This window comes from Pelmatolapia mariae, linkage group LG20, assembly GCF_036321145.2.
Source record: "Pelmatolapia mariae isolate MD_Pm_ZW linkage group LG20, Pm_UMD_F_2, whole genome shotgun sequence".
NCBI classification, from domain to species: domain Eukaryota; kingdom Metazoa; phylum Chordata; class Actinopteri; order Cichliformes; family Cichlidae; genus Pelmatolapia; species Pelmatolapia mariae.
Genome location: NC_086244.1, coordinates 7,419,279 through 7,442,046, shown reverse-complemented (window position 1 = coordinate 7,442,046; position 22,768 = coordinate 7,419,279). Strand labels below are relative to the sequence as shown.

The 22,768-nt window shown below is 40.3% G+C and overlaps 1 protein-coding gene across 5 annotated transcripts; it reads right to left on the bottom strand.

The window, feature by feature from the left end:
• Window positions 1-3,235: 3,235 nt before the first annotated feature.
• On the bottom strand, window positions 3,236-21,963 carry LOC134618096 (UDP-glucuronosyltransferase 2B4-like). Of its 5 annotated transcripts, none has more exons than XM_063463357.1 (2): window positions 21,901-21,963; window positions 3,236-5,649 (listed from the first exon to the last, which is right to left on the bottom strand). In XM_063463357.1, the coding sequence occupies exon 2, from the start codon at window positions 5,645-5,647 to the stop codon at window positions 4,049-4,051; it is 1,599 nt and encodes a 532-aa protein (XP_063319427.1). In that variant the 5' UTR covers window positions 5,648-5,649; window positions 21,901-21,963; the 3' UTR covers window positions 3,236-4,048. The 5 variants fall into 5 exon arrangements, with proteins under 5 accessions (XP_063319427.1, XP_063319428.1, XP_063319426.1 ...); XM_063463358.1 differs by lacking the exon at window positions 21,901-21,963 and adding an exon at window positions 8,636-8,673; XM_063463356.1 differs by lacking the exon at window positions 21,901-21,963 and adding an exon at window positions 6,729-6,999.
• Between the last annotated feature and the right edge of the window lie 805 nt (window positions 21,964-22,768).

Below are 22,768 nucleotides of genomic sequence, written 5' to 3'. Positions count from 1 at the left end.
CAGCAAGAACTATAAATAGTGGAAGATTGGGCTCTGGAATGGGGATTTAGGCTCGCTGTTACAAAATCAAAATTGATTATTTTTACATATAAGAGAATAGATACAAATTTAATCTCAAATTGTATGGGAATGAAATGGAAAAGGTTGAATGTTTTAAATATTTAGGAATCTGGTTTGATATTTTTTTTAAAAAAAGGCTTACATGGAAAACACATATTGGGAAATAACTGAGAAATGTAAAAAGGTTTTGAATATTTTAAGATGTTTAAAAGGCAGTGAATGGGGTGCAGATAGAACAGTATTAGAAGCTTTATATATAGGTCTCATTGGACCAGTTCTAGATTACGGGTGTCTTGTTTATGGTTCAACGGCTAAAATATTGTTAAATAACTTGGAAAAAAATTTAGTATCAAGCAATGAGGTTGTGTTGTAGGGCCATTAAAACTACACCAGTGTCTGTACTGCAAGTTGAAATGGGTGAACAACTACTAGAAATCAGAAGACGTCAAATTGCTCCAACTTGCTGGGTAAAACTAAAGGGACATAGTGAAAATCATCAGCACAGTGGAGAAAGAGTGCCTTGCCATCTGGTGGGCGGCCGACTACCTTCGTAATAACTTCTGGGATTCTCATTCACCCTCTGCTTGGACCACGCCCCGCTCCAGTGGCTCCATCACATGAAGGATGCCAACCCCTGGATCACCCAGTGGTATCTGGCTTTGGAGCCCTTTAAATTCAAGGCCGTCCATATGTCAGGGGCGCAGATGGCTGTGACCGATTTCCTCTCCCAGGGTGGCAGGTTTGGCTGGATGGTTTCCTGGCCTCAGTTGAGCGATGGAGGTGGAGGTGTGGTCCCTGGCTTAGCTGCAGGGGTGGTGGAGGGGTGGTGCAGTGAGCTCAAGGAGGATGGTGGGACAGGTGGTGATGATTTTTCTAATGAAGAGTTTCCTTTTTATAGTGAAGCTTGAGACCAGAGGGAGAGGAGTGTGAGCTGGAGACCAGCTGGAAAGTTGGTGGAACCAGGTGCTGAACCAAACAAAACTGTATGTGTGAAATGCCAATAAACACTCCAAAAAAGTGATCAAGATAACAGTGTGTCGAGTCGGTCTTCACACTGCCCCACTGGCATCCTGAATTATGCATGAAAGCGATCCTGATACAGCTGAACTCCTATCTCAAACCATTAACTTCTCCCTGCTGCTGCCTTCTCCTGAGCATCAGATGAACCCAAATAAACTCAGTTTCTTCCTTTTCTTTTTTAAAAACATTTCTAACAGGTCATCATTTCTTGTCGAATTCAATTTTTTTCACAGCTTCATATTTAATTCATCATTTCAAATCAAGATTTTGATCTATGTGAATTGATTATTATTATTAGTGTAAGCTCACATTTTATGTGTTTCTCTCTGAAATGCAGATTAAAGAACTGCAGCTGAAGGAGAATAAATATTTTTTCTTTTATTTAAGGGATATATTTTCTGATGTAAGTCACTGGGCACTGTGCATGAGGTCCTGATGACTGATATGCAGGTGCAACAGGAGATTTGTCCAGAGGACAGCTGCATTATTATAAAATATTCCACTGTATAAACCTGAAATCTGTGTGTAACAGTTGATTTTTTTGCAACACTAGAAACAACTATCACAAGCATATCAGGCATAAGACATCCCTTTTTTGTCATTAAGTTTATTGCAATTTGCTTCAAACCTTGTTAAATTATGTTTATGCATTAATTTAAAGACATCCTGCTGAAAGGAGAACTCCTACAAAGGCATATGCCATAAGGCCAGCTGCAAAAATCCCCCTGTCCAAGGCTTTCAATCATAAAAGTGACTGTTAGTAAACCCCTTTACTTTGTAATGGTATTTTGTTCTTGTTTACATAATTTGTGTTTTTGATTTAAGGGATATTTTTTGATGTAAGTCACTGGGCACTGTGCATGAGGTCCTGAGGTTCTTTAAAATGCCACCCTTCGTCATGGTATTTTGTTCTTGTCACATAAACTGCATGAAACAAGAGGGTAAGAACATTTGTGGTGAAGTAAGATGCACATTTTGTTCTTTATCTTTACCACATCGTGGTTTCAAAATGTCAGGCATCTAGTATCACATTGTTGAAGAGACTAGTGCAAAACACTTTTGATTCTTTGCAATCAAAAGTGTTTTGCACGTTCGAACTTGGTCACCTGTTGGGTATATTTTCTGGCTCCCTGTGTTATGTTCACTAGACTGTTTTTTCTTCTTCTTATCTCTTGTGGTTTTGGACATTTGTTATCTTTTGGACTTTTTTTTAGCCATTAGCGTGTTATTACAGCTTTGTTTTGGTAGATTTGGTACCTCTTGTGTACTGTACTTCAGGTCCATAACACCAATACATCTTTAGAAAAATTTAAAGACTTCAAGATGGACACAGATGTCCAAAAAACACCACAGAAAAGTCAACTGAGAACTGCAAGTTATGCCAAATGTCATTGGGCAAGTGATCTGAATAAGCCACACTATGCAGTTGACTGATAAACAAATAGTGTATTCACCCCCAAAACTCCTCATCGAAATCTCTTTTCTTACATGTAGCAAATGGTGAAATTAAGAAAAACAATCAAAGCATGGAAGAGCAGCATGACTTTTTTTATCCCCTATCTGGATTACCAAGCGCTTCTCTTTTCCAATAGTCAGCTGACCTGCAGTAGTATTTGGGGACACATCAGCATGCTATAAACTTACTTGTGGTTTGGACAATTGTTATCTTTTGGACTTTGTATTTTTGGACTTCAGCGAGCTATTACAACTTGATTTTAGTAGATTGTGTGCCTCCTGTGTACTATGTTGGCCCACAATGTCTCAAAATTCCACAAAACACTGATTACTCATACATGTCTCCCACTCACATATGTTTACACAAAATACATTCTTGGAGATACACAAAACAAGATAGAAAAGATATATGGAAGTGAAAACCACAAATTTTGCCCAGTTTTTCCTACTCACTAATATAACAACCAGACCACTGTGTGTGTGTCGTGCTGGGTCAATTTGTAACAGAGATATGGTAAGTGTTATATACTTGCAGTTTAGACTCTGTAATTAAAGATCTTTGTGGCACGAATAGGATGACGCTTTAACCACAGGAAACGAGGCTTTAAGACATGAAGTAAAACCCAAACTGTTCAGCAGACTCTTGGAAAGTATGTATGACTTTCATTCAGTTTCATTGTATATTTAAACTGTTGTAACACTGACAAACTTTATTTATGATCACGTTATCCAGTTACACACATTGTTACAACAATTCAAAGATACAGACCATCTTCCCAAACGCTTCTCATTACTAACAGTCATTGAGCAGTAGTGTTACCGGCTAAATCACAGTACTATACAATTGTGATTTGGAATCCTTTGCTGAAAATCTTGTGGTCATGAATGGGATGACACTGTAACCACAGGACAAGAGGCTTAAAGTTGTGGAGGAAAACCTAAACTGTCCTACAGACTCTTGGACAGTATGTATGATTTTTATTCAGTTTAACTGTATATTTTAAACTGTTGTGACATGACAAAGTTTATTTATGATCACGCTATCTATTTACACTTTTTCAGAGTTGTAGCAAGGTATAAATTTAAGGAGGGTACATCCCTGTATCCTTTCTGATTGTGGTCCTAAGGTTTTCAATTATGTTGAAGTATTTGAGTTGAAGTTGATGAGAGGACATAATTTCACCCAACAATTCAAAGATACAGACCATCTGTGCCAGCATGGCTTTCTTTATTTCATGTCTCGACTACCAAATGCTTCTCATTACTAATAGTCATTGAGCAGTAGTGTTACCGGCAAAATCACAGTACTATACAATTGCGATTTGGAATCATTTGCTGAAAATATTGTAGTCATGAATAGGATGACACTGTAACCACAGGACAAGAGGCTTTAAGTTGTGAAGGAAAACCTAAACTGTCCTACAGACTCTTGGATAGTATGCATGAGTTTTATTCAGTTTCATTGTATATTTAAACTGTTGTTACATGACAGCGTTTTTTATTGTCACGTTATCTATTCACACTTGGACTTCTTGGACTTCATGACACATGTAAATAGACATTTACAGGAAACCCAAATGGATATACTGATTAACAAAACAAATGCTACAAGGACTGCCATCACATCTAGACAATGATAGGCATACCATGGCAGGTTGTATGACTCAGTGCGCAGATGTGCTGCACCCTTGTGCCTCATGACATATTCCATCCAGAAAACAGCAGTATCAAGAGGCTTCATGGGCTGATCATGATGAAGCTGTGACAATTTGAGCATATTCTTTTTGTAGGGCTTTTCTGGGTCCAAAATATTCTTCAGAGCACTTGTCAGAGAATCAGCGTTCAATTTTGTCACATCAAGCATTTCAGCCACTCCCCGGGCCTTCAAATGCACCACGTTGTCATGCTGGTCAAAAATGAGAGGAATGCCCAGAACTGGCACACCATGGTAGATGGCTTCGTACAGGCCGTTGGTGCCCCCATGTGTGACAAAAACCTTGGTTTTAGGGTGGCCTAGTAGATCATTCTGAGGCAGCCATTCAACCAGCATAGTGTTGTTTCCCAGAGTGGCTGGTCTTTTTCCAACATGTCTCCACACAACCTTCTGAGGGAGGCTAGCAAATGCCGAGGCAAAACTCTCCGTTAATTCAGAACCAAGGTCACTCAGCAGAGTCCCCAATGTCATGACGATCACCCCATGTTCACCAGAACTCTGGACGAATTCCTCAAACTCTGATGGGAGAGGCTTTGAAGGCTTACTATGGAAGCCACCGACGTAGATAACATTGGGCATGGTGGGACGAGGGAACTCAAATGTAAAGTCAACCCGCATGAGCCAGAGGTCAGCCTTTTGGGTTAGAGACATGACATTAACATTATTTCCAAAATAGCGATCACATAAGGCCTGGTATGGTGGTCTGGAGACATAGTAGTCCCTGTAAAGAACCATGATGTAATGGATCATATTTCTGATTCTTTGAAAAAAATCCATTTTGTCAGAGTTATGGGAGAAGCATATAGGGACGTAGGACACTGGAGAAGGAGCGACGGCAAGGTGTGCCTCTCCACTAAAAAGCCAGCGCACATTGAAAACCAAAGGCAGCTGGAGGTAATGTGCTAACAGCACACCACCTGGAAATGTAGGATCGGTCAGAAAAAGATCATATCCAGTTTTGTTTAGGTCCCCAATCAGTGTCGTATTCTCAAAGATGGTGGAAGTAAATTTTGCCACAACTTCCTGGTTTTGTAGCAAAAAGGTAAACATATTCCAATATAACTCAAAAAATGCCCAGAGTGAGCCGGCATTCTTGTTAATTTCCACTGACCTCTTCAAAAAAGAGCTCATGAAGTCTTGACTCTCAACTGGCTGGGACTCTTCCTGGATGATTGTGATGGAGGTGTAATAAGGTGAGAATTCAGAAATATACCAGCTGGTGGATGAACGTAGCACAGTGACTTGATGACCTTGAGAATGAAGAGCCTCCACAAGGACTTTCATGTTAAGCCAGTGGCTTCCATCTACTGGAAACACTAGCACTTTTCCACCATCACATGAGGAAGTCAGAGTTGCTGAAAACAACAGGAAGAAAGCCAAGGCTGGATATAACCCCATCTCTGCAAAAGAGACGAATTATTGAATCAACAAATATTTTCAGTTCGAAGAGTGGTTGAGCTTCAGAAGAACAGTATCTGTTTTTGTTGAAGTGGTCATACTTAATTGGTCACACGGTTCATTGCTGGGTTTTCTCTCTGTTATTACAGTTTTTTTTTTCAATCTTTCCATATTATTGTGGGTGACATAAATAAAATTCAACTGAATTGAACACATGATATCTACTATAGACTTCTTCTAAAATCGTCATAGTTAACCTTATTAAACACCTGCCCATTTGCACAATAACTGAAGCATCACATTTATTTTAATTATTTACATGTGTTTATGGTCACCTTACAAATGTTCCTAGGGTCATTCCTTTGATAATAGACTCATCTACCAGTTATTTCTTGTGTCAAATGCTGTGAAATGGAGAAATAACACCTATGGTCTATTTCCCTGTTTCCAGTACTTGTTCTATTTTTAATTTAAATATTATTTTTTATTTACCATGGGGGTAAACTTCTGCATGACCTCTATGCAGGAAGCAAATTATTTTCCAAAAATTGATACATGTGCACTTCTAAAACCAAACTAATGAGCAAATATATACCCAGAGAGACACTTTGGGATATCGAAAAAGTTCACCATGGGCTAGACCTTTTGGACTGCATCTTTTTACTGTGTTTGGATCCTACTGACTCTAGCCGGAGCCCGCAACACCCCCGGGCTCAAGTATTCAGAGTGGCCGTCGACCAGCGCACCCAAGACGGAAGCACAGCAAGAGAGGCGGGCTACATGCTAAACTAAAGGCTAGAGCCACACGGCCACTGCTGCCTAGTCTTTTGTTAGCTAACGTCCGCTCTCTCAAGAATACTGTCCTCGGATTTTTTACGGAAACCTGGGCTACGGCAAGTACGCCAGACTCGACCATTTAGCCGGACACACTCCGTGCACCGCGGAGACCCCACATCTGCCTCGGGTAAAAACAAAGGTTGCGGTGTATACGTTTACGTCAACAACAGATGGTGTGTGGACACTCAGGTGGTGGAGAAACACTGTTGTACGGACATCGAAGTGCTGATGGTGAAGTGCAGACCTTTTTATTTACCGAAGGAGTTAAATGCTGTGTTTCTGCTGGCTGTCTACGTCCTGCCGCAGTCCGTTTGGACCACAGCGCTAGGACTACTGTACGACGTCAACACGAGACTGCTCACCCAGATGCCGTGTTTGTTGTTGCCGGGGATTTGAATCACTGCAACCTCAGGACTGTACTCCAAAGTTCCATCAACACGCAAGCTTTCATGTGTTGTGCAAAAAAGTGATCGTCTGCCAAAAACTGATTTCCGGTATTTGCCAAAAACGGATTGCTCGTGTTTAAACTGCTATAAATAACTTGTTGGTCTATAATATGTGAAACATATGTCAAATGTATCCCTCATGAAAGATACAAGTCATCTTAAGCCATAAACAGCATTCCTGTAACAAGGTAGAAGCCGCAATCAGTTTTTGGCAGTGACCTTTATATGTCCTTTATTTATGCAGTTAAAAAAAAGCTTGTTGACATTAAAAATTTGTTTATAAGAGTAATCTGGCCAAGAAGACAGCAGATATTACAAGAAATCTAACAATAGTTCTGTAAACATATTTACAGAAAAAAAATGATGGAATTGGTTGTAATGTAAGTACAATTAGACAGAGTTGTAAAGATAGTTGAAAAAGATGTAATTTTGAAATTTTATATCTAACCCCTTTTTAAAGCCTGTTGACCGAAGTCTATTTACCAACATAGGTAAAGATATTACAGATAAAAAACACAGGTAAACATTGGAAATCAGTTTTTGGCAGGCGGTCACTTTTTGGCACAACACCCAGCAAGGAATAACAACATCATGGACCACGTCTACAGCAGCGTAAGGGGCGCATACAAGGCAGTGCCTCGCCTCCATTTCAGACAGTCTGACCACAGCATACAGGCAGCTCCGGAAACAAGCCCCCCCAGTAAGAAAAAATTAAAAAAATTGGAGTGAAGAGACTGATTCAGTGCTTCAGGACTGCTTTGATGCAAACTACAAGTGCTACATAAGCACTTATTTTACTTTATTTATTATTTTTTATGCTCAGAATTAAGTTTATTCTTTATTTTAGTTAGTTGTTTATTTAGTTGTGTGAAGGGAACTCACAAAGTAAGAATTTCATTGCTCTGTGTAACCACTTGTGTTTTGCGGTGTATATGACAATAAACTTCTTGAATCTTGAATATTGAAAGGAAGCATAGAACTGAAGACTTTTGGCATTTTGAAGTGTTAATGAGCTTTAAAATTGAAAAAATGCTCAATGGCTGTGATCACATGGACACATTTTTTTCACTGTGATTAAAATGATAACATTTGGAGGTCAGTTATACATATGAGACGTGATTCAATTGCAGTGTGATGATGTCTGCAGTTTAACTGCAACAGTGTGACATGTCAGAAGTAATTAATATTGAATGTCATGCACTGGTTTTCCCTAACAACTTGTCTCTTTGGCAGATATTTGATCATCTACCTGAAGATGGATGTATCAACAGCAGTTATTACACTTATTGTGTTTGGGCTTTAAACTGATTCTAAACAGAATATTAAACTCCAAGTGTTTGTGTGTGTATGCTGGTTTAAATGCTTACAGATTTCTACAGTATGATGTAGAAACCACACCGTATTTGACCATACTGTATACATGCCTTTTTCCTATTTAGCGGTTACTGTTGTGGAACTGTTGAATAATCACAGGTTAACCAAGTCAAAGTAAACATTAAAGTCTAAAATATCTGCTCTGTGTTGTTTATTCATGTCATCTTGCATCAATCACAAAGTTCTATCGCTACAATATAGGAAAACTGTCACCTAGACATGCTTAATGAAGCTGTAATAATGACCTCTGCAGCTGCTGTGTAGGACATTTTAGCAGACCAACAAAATCTCAACAATATTCAAAAACTGAGGAGATAAAACAGATTCTCACCTCAAGTCTCTGCAGCTTCAGTCCCTGTGACCTTCTGCCCAAGCCAAAGAAAATGTATATATTTGAGCTGCTGGTGCAACAGAATCAAGCACCTGCTGGTTGAAAGATGAGTAAATGTGTAACTGTACATGTCTGACTAAACTTTTTCATTCTGTTCACTCATTGCTCTCTTTACTACGGAGCCCGAGATCCCGAGTTTGTTTTGCGAGATCCCGAGTTTGTTTTGCGAGATCCCGAATTAGTTTTGCGAGATCTCGCAAAAGTTTTGCGAGATCCCGAGTTAGTTTTGCGAGATCTCGCAAAAGTTTTGCGAGATCCCGAGTTTGTTTTGCGAGATCTCGCAATGTTTTGCGAGATCCCGCAAAAGTCCGTCTTAATTTTTTTTTTCTCCCATGTCCCCTGCGGGGCTCCGTACTTTACCCAGTGTAAATAAAAAACCTTCCAAAGATTACTGTTGCTTTCAATAAATGCCAAAAACAAGCAAAAAAAAACCCCCAGTTGCCATGAAGTTATATCTAAACATCTGTAATTGGATATTTAAGATTTAGAGGGATTTGAAAACAACCACTACCATGAGAATGTAAAAAGAGAGAAATTGACCTGTCAAGAGTGCACCTTCATTGCTGTCTTGTCTAATGTTTAGTTGTTGCTTCCCAATTCTTTCCTACATAAATTAGCTTAACTATTTAAATAGTACTACTATGACCTCTAAATGTCATCATTTTAATCATAGTGAAAAAAATGTGTGCATGTGACCACAGCCATTAAGCATTTTTCAGTTTTTTTTTTTCCTTCCCCCTGTCCCGTTTGGATCTTTAGCCATCAGAATTGTTGTCTTAAGGCCAAGAGAGATGCCAAGCGGATTTACTTTACCAAGTGGATCATCATGGCCTTGCCATTCTGGTCCATTTGATTGACCTTTATTATAATTATGTATTTATTTTATTTTCGGTTGTTACAGTCGGGACAGACATGACTGGGGGATAGGACAGGGAGAAAGAATGAAAGAAAGAGGGGGAGAAAGAAAAATAGAGGGGAGAAGAGATGGTGAGAAAGGGGAGAAGAAAGAAAGAGAAAACAAACAAAACACCTGGATCACCTGTATGGAGAAAAAAAAACAGAAGAGAAAATAAACAAACAAAAAACAGCAACATAATAAATGCAGCACCATCACATTAAACTAGCTAGCAGTAGATAACAGTAGATACTAAATATTAAATGTTATTGTGCAGCACGCAAGATAGACAGCGCACAATGTGCTTTGAGGTAGCAGCCAAGAAAGGTGTAGTTTGTGTCTGTGAACACCCATGTGTACACCTGTGTGGATAAGCATGCTTGTATTCCAAAGGTTTCTCCATGTAACGATCTGCTAGGGAGTGTGGGGAGCCATAGCCCCGTCCCCCAGGGCATGAAGCAGGTATGGAGGAGATCCAGGCCCCAGACATCCAGAGGCCCCAGAGTACGAGGACCCAAGGAGGACCACCAAAGGGGGGGAACCGTGCCACCCTCCTGGGAAGAGCTAAGGTAGAGCCCCAAACGAGAGGTCACCCAGCAGCCACAGAGCAGAGGCCAGAGGGGGTTGCAGTGGCGTGCCCGCGGGCTCTGCCGGCAGCCAGCTGCGCCAGAGAGGACCGAGCTTCAGGCCCAGAGGCCAGAGGCCTGAGGACACCCCACCCCCCGGAAGGGGCCCAGCCGGGCCACAGGCGCCAGGCCCCGCCAATCGGCCACCAAGAGTGAGCCGGTACATACATGAGTGCCCAGCCCCAGTCGTCAAGAACCACCAGCACACCAACGTCTGAGGGCATCAGCCACCGGCAGGGAGTGTGGTGAGGGGAGACAGGCCTCCGTACTTTGGAGGGCCTGAGATGTTCCCAGAGAGGTCGAGTCTAAGACCCAACCTGACATATAGACACAGACGAACAGGCGCACGCAGACTCAAACGTGCATTCCCACCCCCATATACACAACCAAATACTCGGCACTTACCCAACGTGTAGACAGACACAAATAGACACTGCACAGACAATCACACTCCCCAAACATACTCTATATCCCAGGTCCAGGTACCCCCGCCCCCAGAGGGGCAAGCTGCACCTAGACCCAGGAGGTGTAACCCTTCTCTCTGGGGTGGAGGCAAGCGGACCGCCGCCTTATCTGCAGTAGCAGGGAGGCCCCGCATCACAGACCCCAATCTGACGGCCAGCACCTCCTCCCAGCCCCCCAGCCCTGACGGCTAACAGAACCGGGGTGAGTGAAGACCCCAAACCTCCCTCCGCCCGCTCATATGTAGTGTTGCTGTGTGCTGTTCTAAAGTGCATTTAAAACACAGGAGGGCATGGTGCTTCCTGCCAGAGAGCAGCACGGCTCCTCCCGAAAACCCTCAGTGTCTATATGCATTAAAATTGAGGGTAGGGCACCAGCGCCAGAGGTGGGTTGGAATACACCGACCATCCTCTGGATGCTGTAAAACGTGCCCACCCCCAAGGCCCTATATGTATGTGTTATGTGAGAGTGTGAGTAATGTGGATGTCTAGGTTGCAGAATAAAATTGAGGCACAGGTGGCCAGAAGGGGACAGAGGGGGAGTGCCTCCCCTGCACCCTGGTGACATATCTGCACCCCAAGCCCTGCGTGTGTGGGTGGGTGTGGTAGAGTGGGAAGAGGGAGGTAGCTGAGGATGGGGAGGGAAGAAAGGGAGGGGCAAGCGGCCCCTCCCTGGGGCCAGCTCCCCCGCTGTCCCCAGTAGGCACCCCCAACTCTGGAACCCATCAGGGCAAGGGGGCCCAGGCCCATCCGGACCGGGACCCACAGCAGCAGCACCGCCCAGCCCTACAGAGTCCGGGGCAGCCCACCCGACTCCACCGCAGAGAAAACTGCACCCACCCCATCATCCAATCATCTCCCAAACTACACAAGACAATAGACACCCAGGTTGAGTTCATTCTCTACCTCTCCTATATCTCTCCCCCACCTGCAAAGTGAGCTCCTGTAGAGAGGAGACCACCTGCAAAGATATAACAGCCTCCCCACCAGTTAGAGAGCCCCCTAGTTGGGCTGATGCACCAGAGGTCCCCTGCACTGGGGCTGAGCCCCCCTGCACCCACCTGCCCACAGCCCCGGCGACACAACAGCCAGGACCCAAGCCCCCAAGGCCCTGCCAGCACCCCAGACCGGGGGCGGAGCACCCCCAGACCCCCAAGCCTCCACGCCCGTCCCGGACCCACCCGGGGGCAACCAGGCCACCAGGCCAGTAACCAACGTCCGCCAGTACAGACCCTCCCCCATCTCCGCTGTACGCAGCCACAAGGAAAACACCATCTAGGAGCCATCAGAGCCCCTAACCAGGTCATGGCCACATCCCCCAGGTTAGGCCCTCCAGGGAAAACGTCCCCCCAGACGCCCTAAGGCCGTCCCTACCCCCATATCAACCACAATAGCGAAGGCAGGACCAAACCATGACCCCCCACCCCCACTAGGTGATGAAGCCGATCAAAGGAGCCCAAAGGGATTGATCAAATGTGGTGGCAGAGGCTGTATCAAGACTAATGTGATCTATTAGATGGTTTTTATATTGATTAGAATTAAGATTATTTTTATTTTTCCAGTTAAGGAGGACCGTTTTCTTGGCAATGCATAGGGCTGTAAAAACAATGTGGGCTGTGTTTATTTCTGCAGTGACCTCATCCAAGTTGCTCAGCAAGCATACTAAAGGGGAGGCTGGAATGTTACATTTCAGACACTTTGATAAGTCTTCACATATCTCACGCCAAAACTTCTGAACTGGTGGACAGAACCAAAGAGCGTGGATGTAATTGTCCGGTGTATTTGCTAGACAGTGTGAGCAGTTGTTGGAAGACGTATAGCCCATCTTGAACATCCTATGACCAGTATAGTGCACTCTATGTAATATTTTGTATTGTATTAATTGCAAACTGGGATTTCTGATCCATTGAAAGGTTTTTAAGCATATCTGAGACCAAAGGTTTTGGTCTAAGCTGATTGATAAATCTGCTTCCCATTTTGCAATAGGAAGGGATATTGATTCATCTATTTTAGAAAGCATTCTGTATATTTTAGACAATAATTTGGGGGGTTTTAGATTTAAAAAATGTACCACACTTGGTGGTGTTTGTAATTCAGCTTCACTGGGATTAAATTTCTTTTTTACTATGGATTTAATTTGTTGATATTCCAAAAATCGTTTCTTGTTGATCCCATATTGTGTAACTAGTCTGTCATTAAAACATTTTTCAGTTTTAAAGCTTATGAACACTTCAAAATGCCAAAAGAAAAAGTCTTCAGTTCTATGTTTCATTTCATAAAGAGGCTGTTGCTGCTGCTGTTGTGCTGTTAAGGCTTCTGCTACTGCTTGTTGTATCTGTATCTGTATCTATATCAGCTTTCCTTGGACCCTAAAGTTTTCTTCCTCCTTTTCCCCCATGCAACACGTGCCTTATCATTTTCTTCTTTTGCTTTTTGATGTAGGACTTTTATTGCATCATTATTTGGGAGTTGTGTTCCTATATGTTGAAGCAAATTCTCATTTTCCCACAACTTCCAGATGTAATCTTTTCTCCAATGTTTCCCTTTTCTTCTTCTTCTCTGTTTATCCTTCCAACATTTGTTTTTTTTTTTTTTTTTTTTTTTTTTTACAAAGTCCTTGAACTGTCTCATATTGCGGGGAGGTGCTGGTTCTTCTTCTTTAAGTGGTACAGAGATGGCGGTTGCCATTGTAATTTCTTTCTTTTTTTTTTTTTTAAATCTTCCACTCTACTGGTTTGAATTCTTACTTATATACTTCTCTTATCGTCATTATTATTATTGTTTTGAAAATTGTCAGTATTTGTTTATGCTTTATTATTACTCTGGTCTTTTTGTTAATCAACTAATGACTTAAAAAAAAATTCTATCCTCAAATGAATGAGGTGAAACGTCTTTAAGCAACTTAAAAAAGTCCAGGCGCTTCTCTTTCCAAGCTCCTTAGACTGTGATGACCTGGATAACTGACCTGACTGACTACCTACCTGGACTTTTTGGGAGGGGAGGTAACAACGGTAAAAACAGTAACAATAATAATATTTATATTTATAACAAGGTGCAATAATAATTAATGTGCAATAATAACAGTGTGCAATACAAATACACTTCTTCTTCTTTTTTATTACTAAGTTATTATACTGTGTTGTGTTATTTGTGTTGCGTTGTGATGTGTCGTATCGTGTCGTGTTGTGTGTTATATGTAGTGCCGACAGTTTTCCAATTTTATTGTACTATTGTACTATGTATGACTGTGCAATGACAATAAAGAGTTATCTTATCTTTTCTTAACTGAGAAACTTCACAGACATATCTTCAAATAGTTTTTCTTAAAATTGTGTTTAATGAATTTATTTAGTGTTCTTGTTCTATTTTATTTATTAATTTTATTATCTATTTTCAGTTCCACCTGTGCCCACCAGGGACTGGGGAGTGGCCTGCAGTATCACCCTCCCACTGGATTGAGCCAGATAGCACATGAGCTCAGTCCTCTGACGAGTTGTCACTACTGTTTTTTTTTATAGCTGTAATACCCTCTTTGGACACAGGGTGTCGCACTCTGATGAATAGACCCATGCTTCCTACTTCTTCACTTTCCCTTAGCGTTCTACCACTTCCGGTTTTATTGGTTGTGCGACATAAGGAGGAAAATTAGAAAGAAAAACAAAGAACTACTACAGACAAAGACGTACATTTACCCCAATTTGCTGTTTTTATGAGAAGTAACCAAACAGCTTTAAAAAATATGTTGAACCACAGAACTTTCACTATGTTCCTTTCATTATCCTCTTCGATTAAGATACAGTGAGTACTCCCTATTTTTACTGGCCTCAATTTTTTTTTTACCAATTCACTACCTCGACTGGACTTTGATACCAATCTGGAGGTAAAATGATAAATAAAATTGTTGTATAACAATTAAGGCCTCAGCTGGACTTTGATACCAACACAGAGGAGTTAAGTGAATAAAAATTTTTTCAAACAAATAATGTCTTGGCTGGACTGTCATATCAACACGGATGGGTTAAAGGAGTTAAAAAAATTATTCTAGATTTTTTTTTTGAAACTTCAACTTTTATAGTAAAGAAATGTAAAATTCATAAAGAGATTGATTTCCAATAATTTCTTGGTACGTTACAGATTGATCACTCACAACAGAATTACTTTAGTCAAATTACAGAATGAAATTTTAATGACAATGTGCATACCTTAATTTTGGGGGGTCCCCTTTTTAAAAAAATTTTCACTCACAAGTGATCAGTTACTTCGGTTCAACCAGTTCAGTGCTTTGACCAGACCGAGGCTCAACTCTCACCACCAGTCCAGATTCCCAGATTCCAATGGTCCCCTTCTCTTCTATCCAATCAAGCCCCGTGTTGATGCACCAATTTGTTGTTTTTTTCATGAGGGACGAAAAATATGCTCAAATTATAAGTTTTCACAATTTCTTATCAAATGGTTAGAATTTCAGATTAGTTTTATATGGTGCAACAGACTTCCGTCTCTCTGGCTCACAGACAAAGGCTGCCGCACCCAGGCAGTAAACACTTTTATTCCATGTGATAAAAACAGAATGTTAACATGATTGGTCAGCAGTTGAAGGAAAGCCTTCAGACCCCATGTCTGGCTCAGGTTTCATCTTCAGCACCTTTCGGACATCTCCCTATATGGAGATGACCCTTCTCACATCACCGTGGCAACCACCTCTTGTCCTCCAGTCAAGTCTGTAGAGTCAGAGAAGGGGAAAGGAGTAGACCATTTCCTAGCACCAGAAGTTATGGCCCTGTCGTCTAGAAGGTATCACAACCCCTATCCACATTCCTGAGAAAGGGGCTTATGTCTTGTGTCTGTTAGTATCAGAGTGTTACAGACTACTTCCAAAACTATCCTGCAATACATAACTATGTGCAGTAAAGGATTAAATGTGTGATGCAAATTATGAGGTAATAGCCTTAAACATAGAAAATAAATTCTAACATAGTTCAGTCTAGCTTCTGTGCAATTCAATTTGTATAAGTAATGTCTGTTGTTGTATTCCAGCCTAAAATTTTATAATATTAATGTTTACAGTGGGTCAAGCTGCTGAAGGAGAATAAATATGTTTTTGATTAAGGGATATTTTTTTGATGTAAGTCGCTGGGCACTGTGCATGAGGTCCTGATGACAATTATACAGGTGCAACGGTGCAATTTGTCCAGAGGACAGCGGCATTATTATAAAATATTCCACCATATAAATCTGAAATATGTGTGTAATAGTTCACTTTTTTTGCAACACTTGAAACAACTATCACAGCTACTAACTATTGGCATTAAATTTAGTGCAATGTGCAATGATCTGTGTGCTTCAAACCTTATTAAATTGTGTTTATGCAATAGACATCCTGCTAAAAGGAAAACTCCTACAAAGGCATATGCCATAAGGGCAGCTGCAAAAATCCCACTGTCCAAGGCTTTCAGTCATAAAAGTGACTGTTAGTAAACCCCTTTTCTTTAAAATGCCACCCTTCGTCATGGTATTTTGTTCTTGTTACATAAACTGCATGAAACAAGAGGGTAAGAACATTTGTGGTGAAGTTAGATGCGCCCTTTGCTCTTCGTCTTCGCCACATTGTGGTTTCAAAATGTCAGGCATCTGATATCACATTGTTGAAGAAACTAGTGCAAAATAAATTTTGATTTTCTGCACGCTGGTTTTTTCTTTTCCTAGGCCTTTAACAATTCCCATACCCACTTTTCTTTGCTAGTGTTTGATTTTTTTATTGAGGTTAAGGAAAAGAAATTAGGAAAAGGAGATAGGAGGTATTTTCGAACATACCCCATTTCTTGTGATCTTTCTCTGTTGAAAACCCATTCAGTTTGCTGTGTTTAGTTAGTCCTGTCACCTCTCTCTCTCTCTTTTTTTCTTTTCTGCCACACTATGCAGTTGACTGATAAAACAGACAGGCCATTGTAGTGGTATAGAAGAGCAGCATAACTTTCTTTATCCCCTATCTGGGCTACCAAGTCCTTCTCATTATCAATAATCAGCTGACCTGCAGTAGTATTTGGGGACACATCATGGTACTATAGACCTACTTGCTGTTTTAGTCAATTATGTTTTGTACTTTGTATTTTTGGACTTCAGTTCTCATGGATGCACTGTGTGGCATGCAGGGGTTGGACACAAATGCAGGACTCGAACTGAAAGGGGTGTAAAAAAATGGTAAAAAGCAGAGGAAGCAGAGGACTTAAAAACACGAGGGAACACAGCTGGGAGTAATCAGACACACTGAGACAGGGAGGAAGCAAAACTGAACACAGGACAAGAGACTGTCAAAATACAACAGGAAACTAACTAAGACGCAGACTACGCGACAATTGCTTGACACTGACACCAGGGGAGAAACACACATGGAAACAAGACAGACTGAGGAGACAGAGAGAACAAGGGACACAGAGTGGGCAAGAGACACAACGGGCGAGGGAGAACACAGAAGAAAACAAGACAACAAGAATGAAAGGGAACAGAGTAAATGAGCATGAACCTAAGAACTAGAAATATAAATAATTAAACTAGGAAGAGAAAACTCATGTCACTGAGTTTGCTCTTCACTGAACCATGAATAACACTAAATCAAAGAATATCAATTAAACCACAAAACACATAAACACTGGGTCACAGACCCAGGAGCATAACATCAGTATGCTATTACAACTTGCTTTTGGTAGACTGTGTACCTCCCTTATACTGCATTGGTCCACAACATCTCAAAATTCCACACAGCACTGAGTGTGAATGGTGAAAATTTAGAAATGTACCAGCTTGAAGAAGACCACAGCACAGTGATTTGATGACATTGAGAGTGAAGAGCCTCCACAAGGATTTTCATGTTAACCTCTTAAGCCCCAAGGGGGTTTCTGAGCTTCCTGCTCGAAAATGCAATGCCTAAATTAAATTGATTATTTCTCTGCAATTACAAACTCTGTCCTTACAATCTTGGTATCAAAATGAAGCTAACACTTGGGACATTTAATCAGAGGTGTAAATATTAAAGCAGATATTACTCTGTCAAAGTTACTGAGACTGGAACACAGAAAAAGTAAGTAGATTTTATTCTCGCCTAATTTTTTTTTGTAATTTTTAGCATATAACCCTTTTAAAAATATGCCTCAGATCATATTTGGTTCTAGAAATCCAGTAACCAACATATAAGCATAATCTGTGCAAAGATTTGTGTTTCTAAAGTAAAACAGTGAAAAACTACAGCCCTGTCAATACATGAATATCCAGACGTTGTACAAAAATGTCCAATTTTGGCACACAATTGGACACCATGCCAGTAAATTTTTTTAGGTATTAAAGAGCAGAAATTAATAAATTTTATTAACAGGCCTAAAAATGCTTTTTTTAAAAATATATTTTTGAAGAATTAACCACACATTTACATGGTAATGGCCCTTTTCTGCCGTGCGCATAGAGCGCTTCATTGGCCTCTGGCCCTTTAAACTCTGAGGGGCTGTAACTTTGGTTTCTTTTGGTCAATTTGCATGATTGACACCTCTTTTTAATCGTTTTAGCCAATAGATTCAAAGTAACGATGCCACGTTCACGTCACTTCAACCAATCAGACGTTGTAATGCCAAAACCCACGTGTGTCCAAATTTACTGCATGTGACGTCTGTCCAGTCACGTGTCTGTAGGTGGGTCTAAAATGGAGGTTGTTGACGGAAGATGGCTCTGATGCACCTAGGTAGGCATGGTAAATAACAGCAATCACGTGGTTACCGGCTACCGGCGAAAATAATGGAGGAAATCGGGACGGTAAGCCAATTTCTGTGTTAGCGCATTTGCGCCGCTGTGTGTTTTTGTGGTCTTCTTTTGCGACTAATTCAGTGAATTCTGGTCTGATCGTGGTGAAACTTGGTGTGTGGAGTCAGTGATAGCTCTGGGAGCTAACCAGCCTATTTTTAACCGCTTACATGAAGTCTGAAGAATTTCTGGTTCGGTTTTGTGTGTTTAGCGGACTTCTGCGCATTTACGTAACTGCTCGTTTAATCGCGGCTTGTTTTCGGTGTGTTTGGTGGTTGTAGAAATGGTTTATATGACATTTTAGCTGAGATTCTGGGGTTTCTGTGGATACCACACATGTCTGGATTTATATTTCTCAACCGGCGTTATAACCGATTAAACGTGATCTCCTCCTTTTTGCCCCCAATGCCGGGGGCGTGGGGCTTAAGAGGTTAAGCCAGTGGGTTCCATCTACTGGAAATATTAGCACTTTTCCACCATCACATGAGGAAGTCATAACTAAAAACAACAGTAAGAAAGTCAAGGCTGGATATGGCTCCATCTCTGCAAAAGAGGCAAATTATTGAATCAACAAATATTTTCAATTCAAAGAGTGCTTGGGCTTCAGAAGAACAGTAACTGTTTTTGGCCATACTTAGTTGGTCACATGATTGTTGGCTTTTGGGGATTTCTCATTGTTATTGTTAGGGTCTTTAACTTCCAATATAAAGTGCTTTGAGGCAACTAGTGTTGCGAGTGATTTAAATAAAAGTGTATTGAATTGAACTGAACACAGGATCTCTAATATGGACTTCTTCCAAAATGATTTTACCAATAATTTGATAATAGACCCGTGTACCAGCTATTTCTTTCATCAAATACTGTGAAATGGAGAAACAACACTTGTTTCACATTTTCTACGAGGTCACATTTTCTACGTAATAATTTTGACGTATATTATAAACCAAACAACTTTAGGCCCAAAAGAAGTTTTTGGGTTTTTTTTGTTCATTTTTATTAGTTAATCTTTTTTTAAGCCTTGATGTTCAGCTCATAGACAATTTCTGGATTTGAGATAACAGCCAGAAGATACTGACACTTAAGGACCTCGGCAGTTAGATCCCTTTAAAAGGAGATGCTATCTTATACAACAACAAAATAACTTCAAAATGAACAAGCAAATTGCAAAGACAGTAATCTGATGATTAAAGCATAAGTATGTAACCAAATAACCAGAGATCAGTTATGTAGTGTATGTAGCATTCTCCACTCATATAATGGTTGTCTAGCACCTTAATTTGCTGCTATTTAATGGTTTATAACACACCAGTAATTCCCCACTGCCTTCAAAAGCTATCTATGTCAAATTTTTGGATGACGCAATTTCTGTATGCCACATTTCATTATCAATCAAACAATCAAGATGTGATTAAACTGCAGAGTATAATGGGGTTGTATAATGATGTTCTATTAACTGTTTAGGAATTATAACAGTGTTTATACAGTCCACCATTTTCAAAACTCACAGTTCTGGAAAAAAACCAAGATTAACCCGAACTAGAATGATGACAACAGAAAATTCTGAAGAAGAGGAGAGACAGCTCATGATATGAAGAATACAACATCATCTGTCAAACATAGCAGTGACGAGAGAGTCTATCTCTGGGCGTGAGGTCACTGAGGCAGTTAAACAACTCCTTGGTAGTAGGCTCCCCACTTGCAGCATTCTAGCCTCCATTTCTATGTGTACATGTCTCCTCAGCAGAATCACTGTGGCGACCACTGTAAAGCTTTGACTATACTCCATTGTGAACATTGACAGCTGTGGATAAACTTATTTAACTTAATTTTATTATTATGTGTATAACCTTTTTTGTTTTTACTAAACCAGTAAAATAAGTTTTAATTTCTTTTTTAACATGGGGGTAAACTTCTGCACGACCTCTATGCAAGAATTAAATTAGCATATGTTCCTAAAATTATTGAAAGTGCAATTCTAAAACCAAACTAATGAGCAAACAAACATATATTGAAAGAAAGCGTCAAAAGTATTTAATACGGAATATCATTCAGTGGTTTTCCCTAACAACTTGTCTCTTTGGCAGATATTTGATATTTAATCAGCTACCTGAAGATGGATGTATGAACAGCAGTTATTACACTTATTGTAATTAATATTGTGTTTGGGCTTTAAACTGATTCTAAACAGAATATTAAACTCCATTGAAGTGTAACCAAGTCAAAGTTGGACCTGCGGGTTGAAAGATGAGTAAATGTATAACTATACATGTCTGACTAAACTTTTTCGTTCTGTTCACTCTTTGGAAGGTTTTTTTTTTATTTACATTACCCAATGTAAATAAAAAAACCTTCCAAAGATTACTATAGCTTTCGATAAATGCCAAAAACAGCTGCAATGACAGTATAGCTAAACATGTATGTATGGCATTTTTAAGATTGGGAGGGATTTGAAAACAACCACTAGAAACAGAAACTTACGAGTAGAGAGTGTAGCCCCTTTGCTCACTAATGTCATGTTCTTAATTCTTGCTTCTCAATTAACTAGCTAGCTTAACTATTTCAACACTGAGACAGTCAGATATTCAGATCAAACTGCCTCACCACCGGAAAATAATTGAAATCACTGAAACATTTAAATGCTGATACAGTGATAGTGTGTCAACAGCATTCCACATGGAAAAACAAGATCAGTCCAGTGAAAATCATATCCAGTTTCTTTCAGCTACCTATTAGTGTCTTGTTCTCAATCACACATTTTCTTGACTCTCAGTTGGTTGGGGTGGTTCCTGGTTGACTGTCATTGTGGTGTAATGGGGATGAAAAGCTTTACACTTGCTGGTATGGGGATTTGTTTACTTTTCTTGTACTGTGCTGCCAATTTAAGATTTATTTGACTTGCTTATTAGTGTTTTGGTTTTTAATTTCATTATAAACTGAATTTTAGTCTTTGTGTAAGAGTAGCCGGTGTGTGTGTTCTTGCGTGTATACCTGCCTAATAAAGATATGTTGATATTCTGTCACACTATATTTGCTACACGTAGCCATTTCTTCCAGGAATTGTGAAGTAATGACCAACACAAGTTACAGCATCAAATCTTCATTAGTTTTCTTGCTAAACCGTTTGCCCCATGCACTGCAGGTTGGTAAACACACAAATTCCTATACTAATGAAGCAAGAAAAGATGACATATATTTCAGGAATTTGAATAAAATGTATGCATTCTCTAGGCTTAAAGCGCTATCTCTGTTTTAGATTATTTTATTGTCTTAAATTGTAAATAAAAAACACGAAATGAGCCATTTATATAAACATGGCCAAAATATGTGTGCTGTGGATTAGACCTCTATAGTCTTTTTGCAGGCCTGATTAGGGAGCAAAAAAGGTCCATAAAATGTAAAAGAAATGGCACAGATGCAGACCGTAAAATTGATCCTTACCTCAGACCCCAATAGACTCCAGTTGTGTTGTATAATGGGCTCACATACTGAACCCCCTGTATGCAGGACTCATTATGAAAAATATGCCACTCCTAATCCCCCAAAGAGGATTTCAGAGCTTCTTAGAGTATCCAAGCTAGGCCCAACAGTTTCCTTTAACCCTTCCATACAGTGTTTATTTTTAACCATTGTTTATTACTAGTTACATTCTTAAGTAAATTCTCAGACGACACAGTCATTGTTCAGAAAAGTCAATCAGTTCCGAGTGCAGATGAATATTAATAGCACAGATACTGACTGGTGGAACAATATAAATACCATGGAATGGTCACTGGCAGTAATTTAAAATTCATTACCATTATGGAAGCAGTGGTCAAGAAGAGTGATCAACACTTTTTGAGGGAGTTAAGTTTTTCATTGGGATAGAAAACTAATCACCATTGTCTTTTATTGAATTGGTTTTTAACATTTTTCATTTTTTCCTGGTTCGGGAATGTTAGAACCAAGAGTAGTATATATTTTAAGAAAGACCTGTCACTGTCGCGCTGGCAGACCGTGGGGATGTGGGGAAATTAGGACCCAAATGCAAAGCAGCGCATTTATTTCCAGTGAAGTAAACTGACACTATAACAATAATTCCCCAGGGTGTTCCCGACTCCCTTGCCTTGTCCTCTTCCCAGAGTAGTGTCCTGTGTCTCCGCTCCTCAGTGTATGAGCACCCCGTGCTCACTGCCCTCTCGACTCCACACTCCACCTGGGAAGTAACCAAGAGGGAGCAGTCAGAACACACCACAATTGCGGCAGACTAACCTTCTCTAACTGGCAAAGAGACTAACGTGAAGTCACGTGATAATCCAGCGTCGAGGAG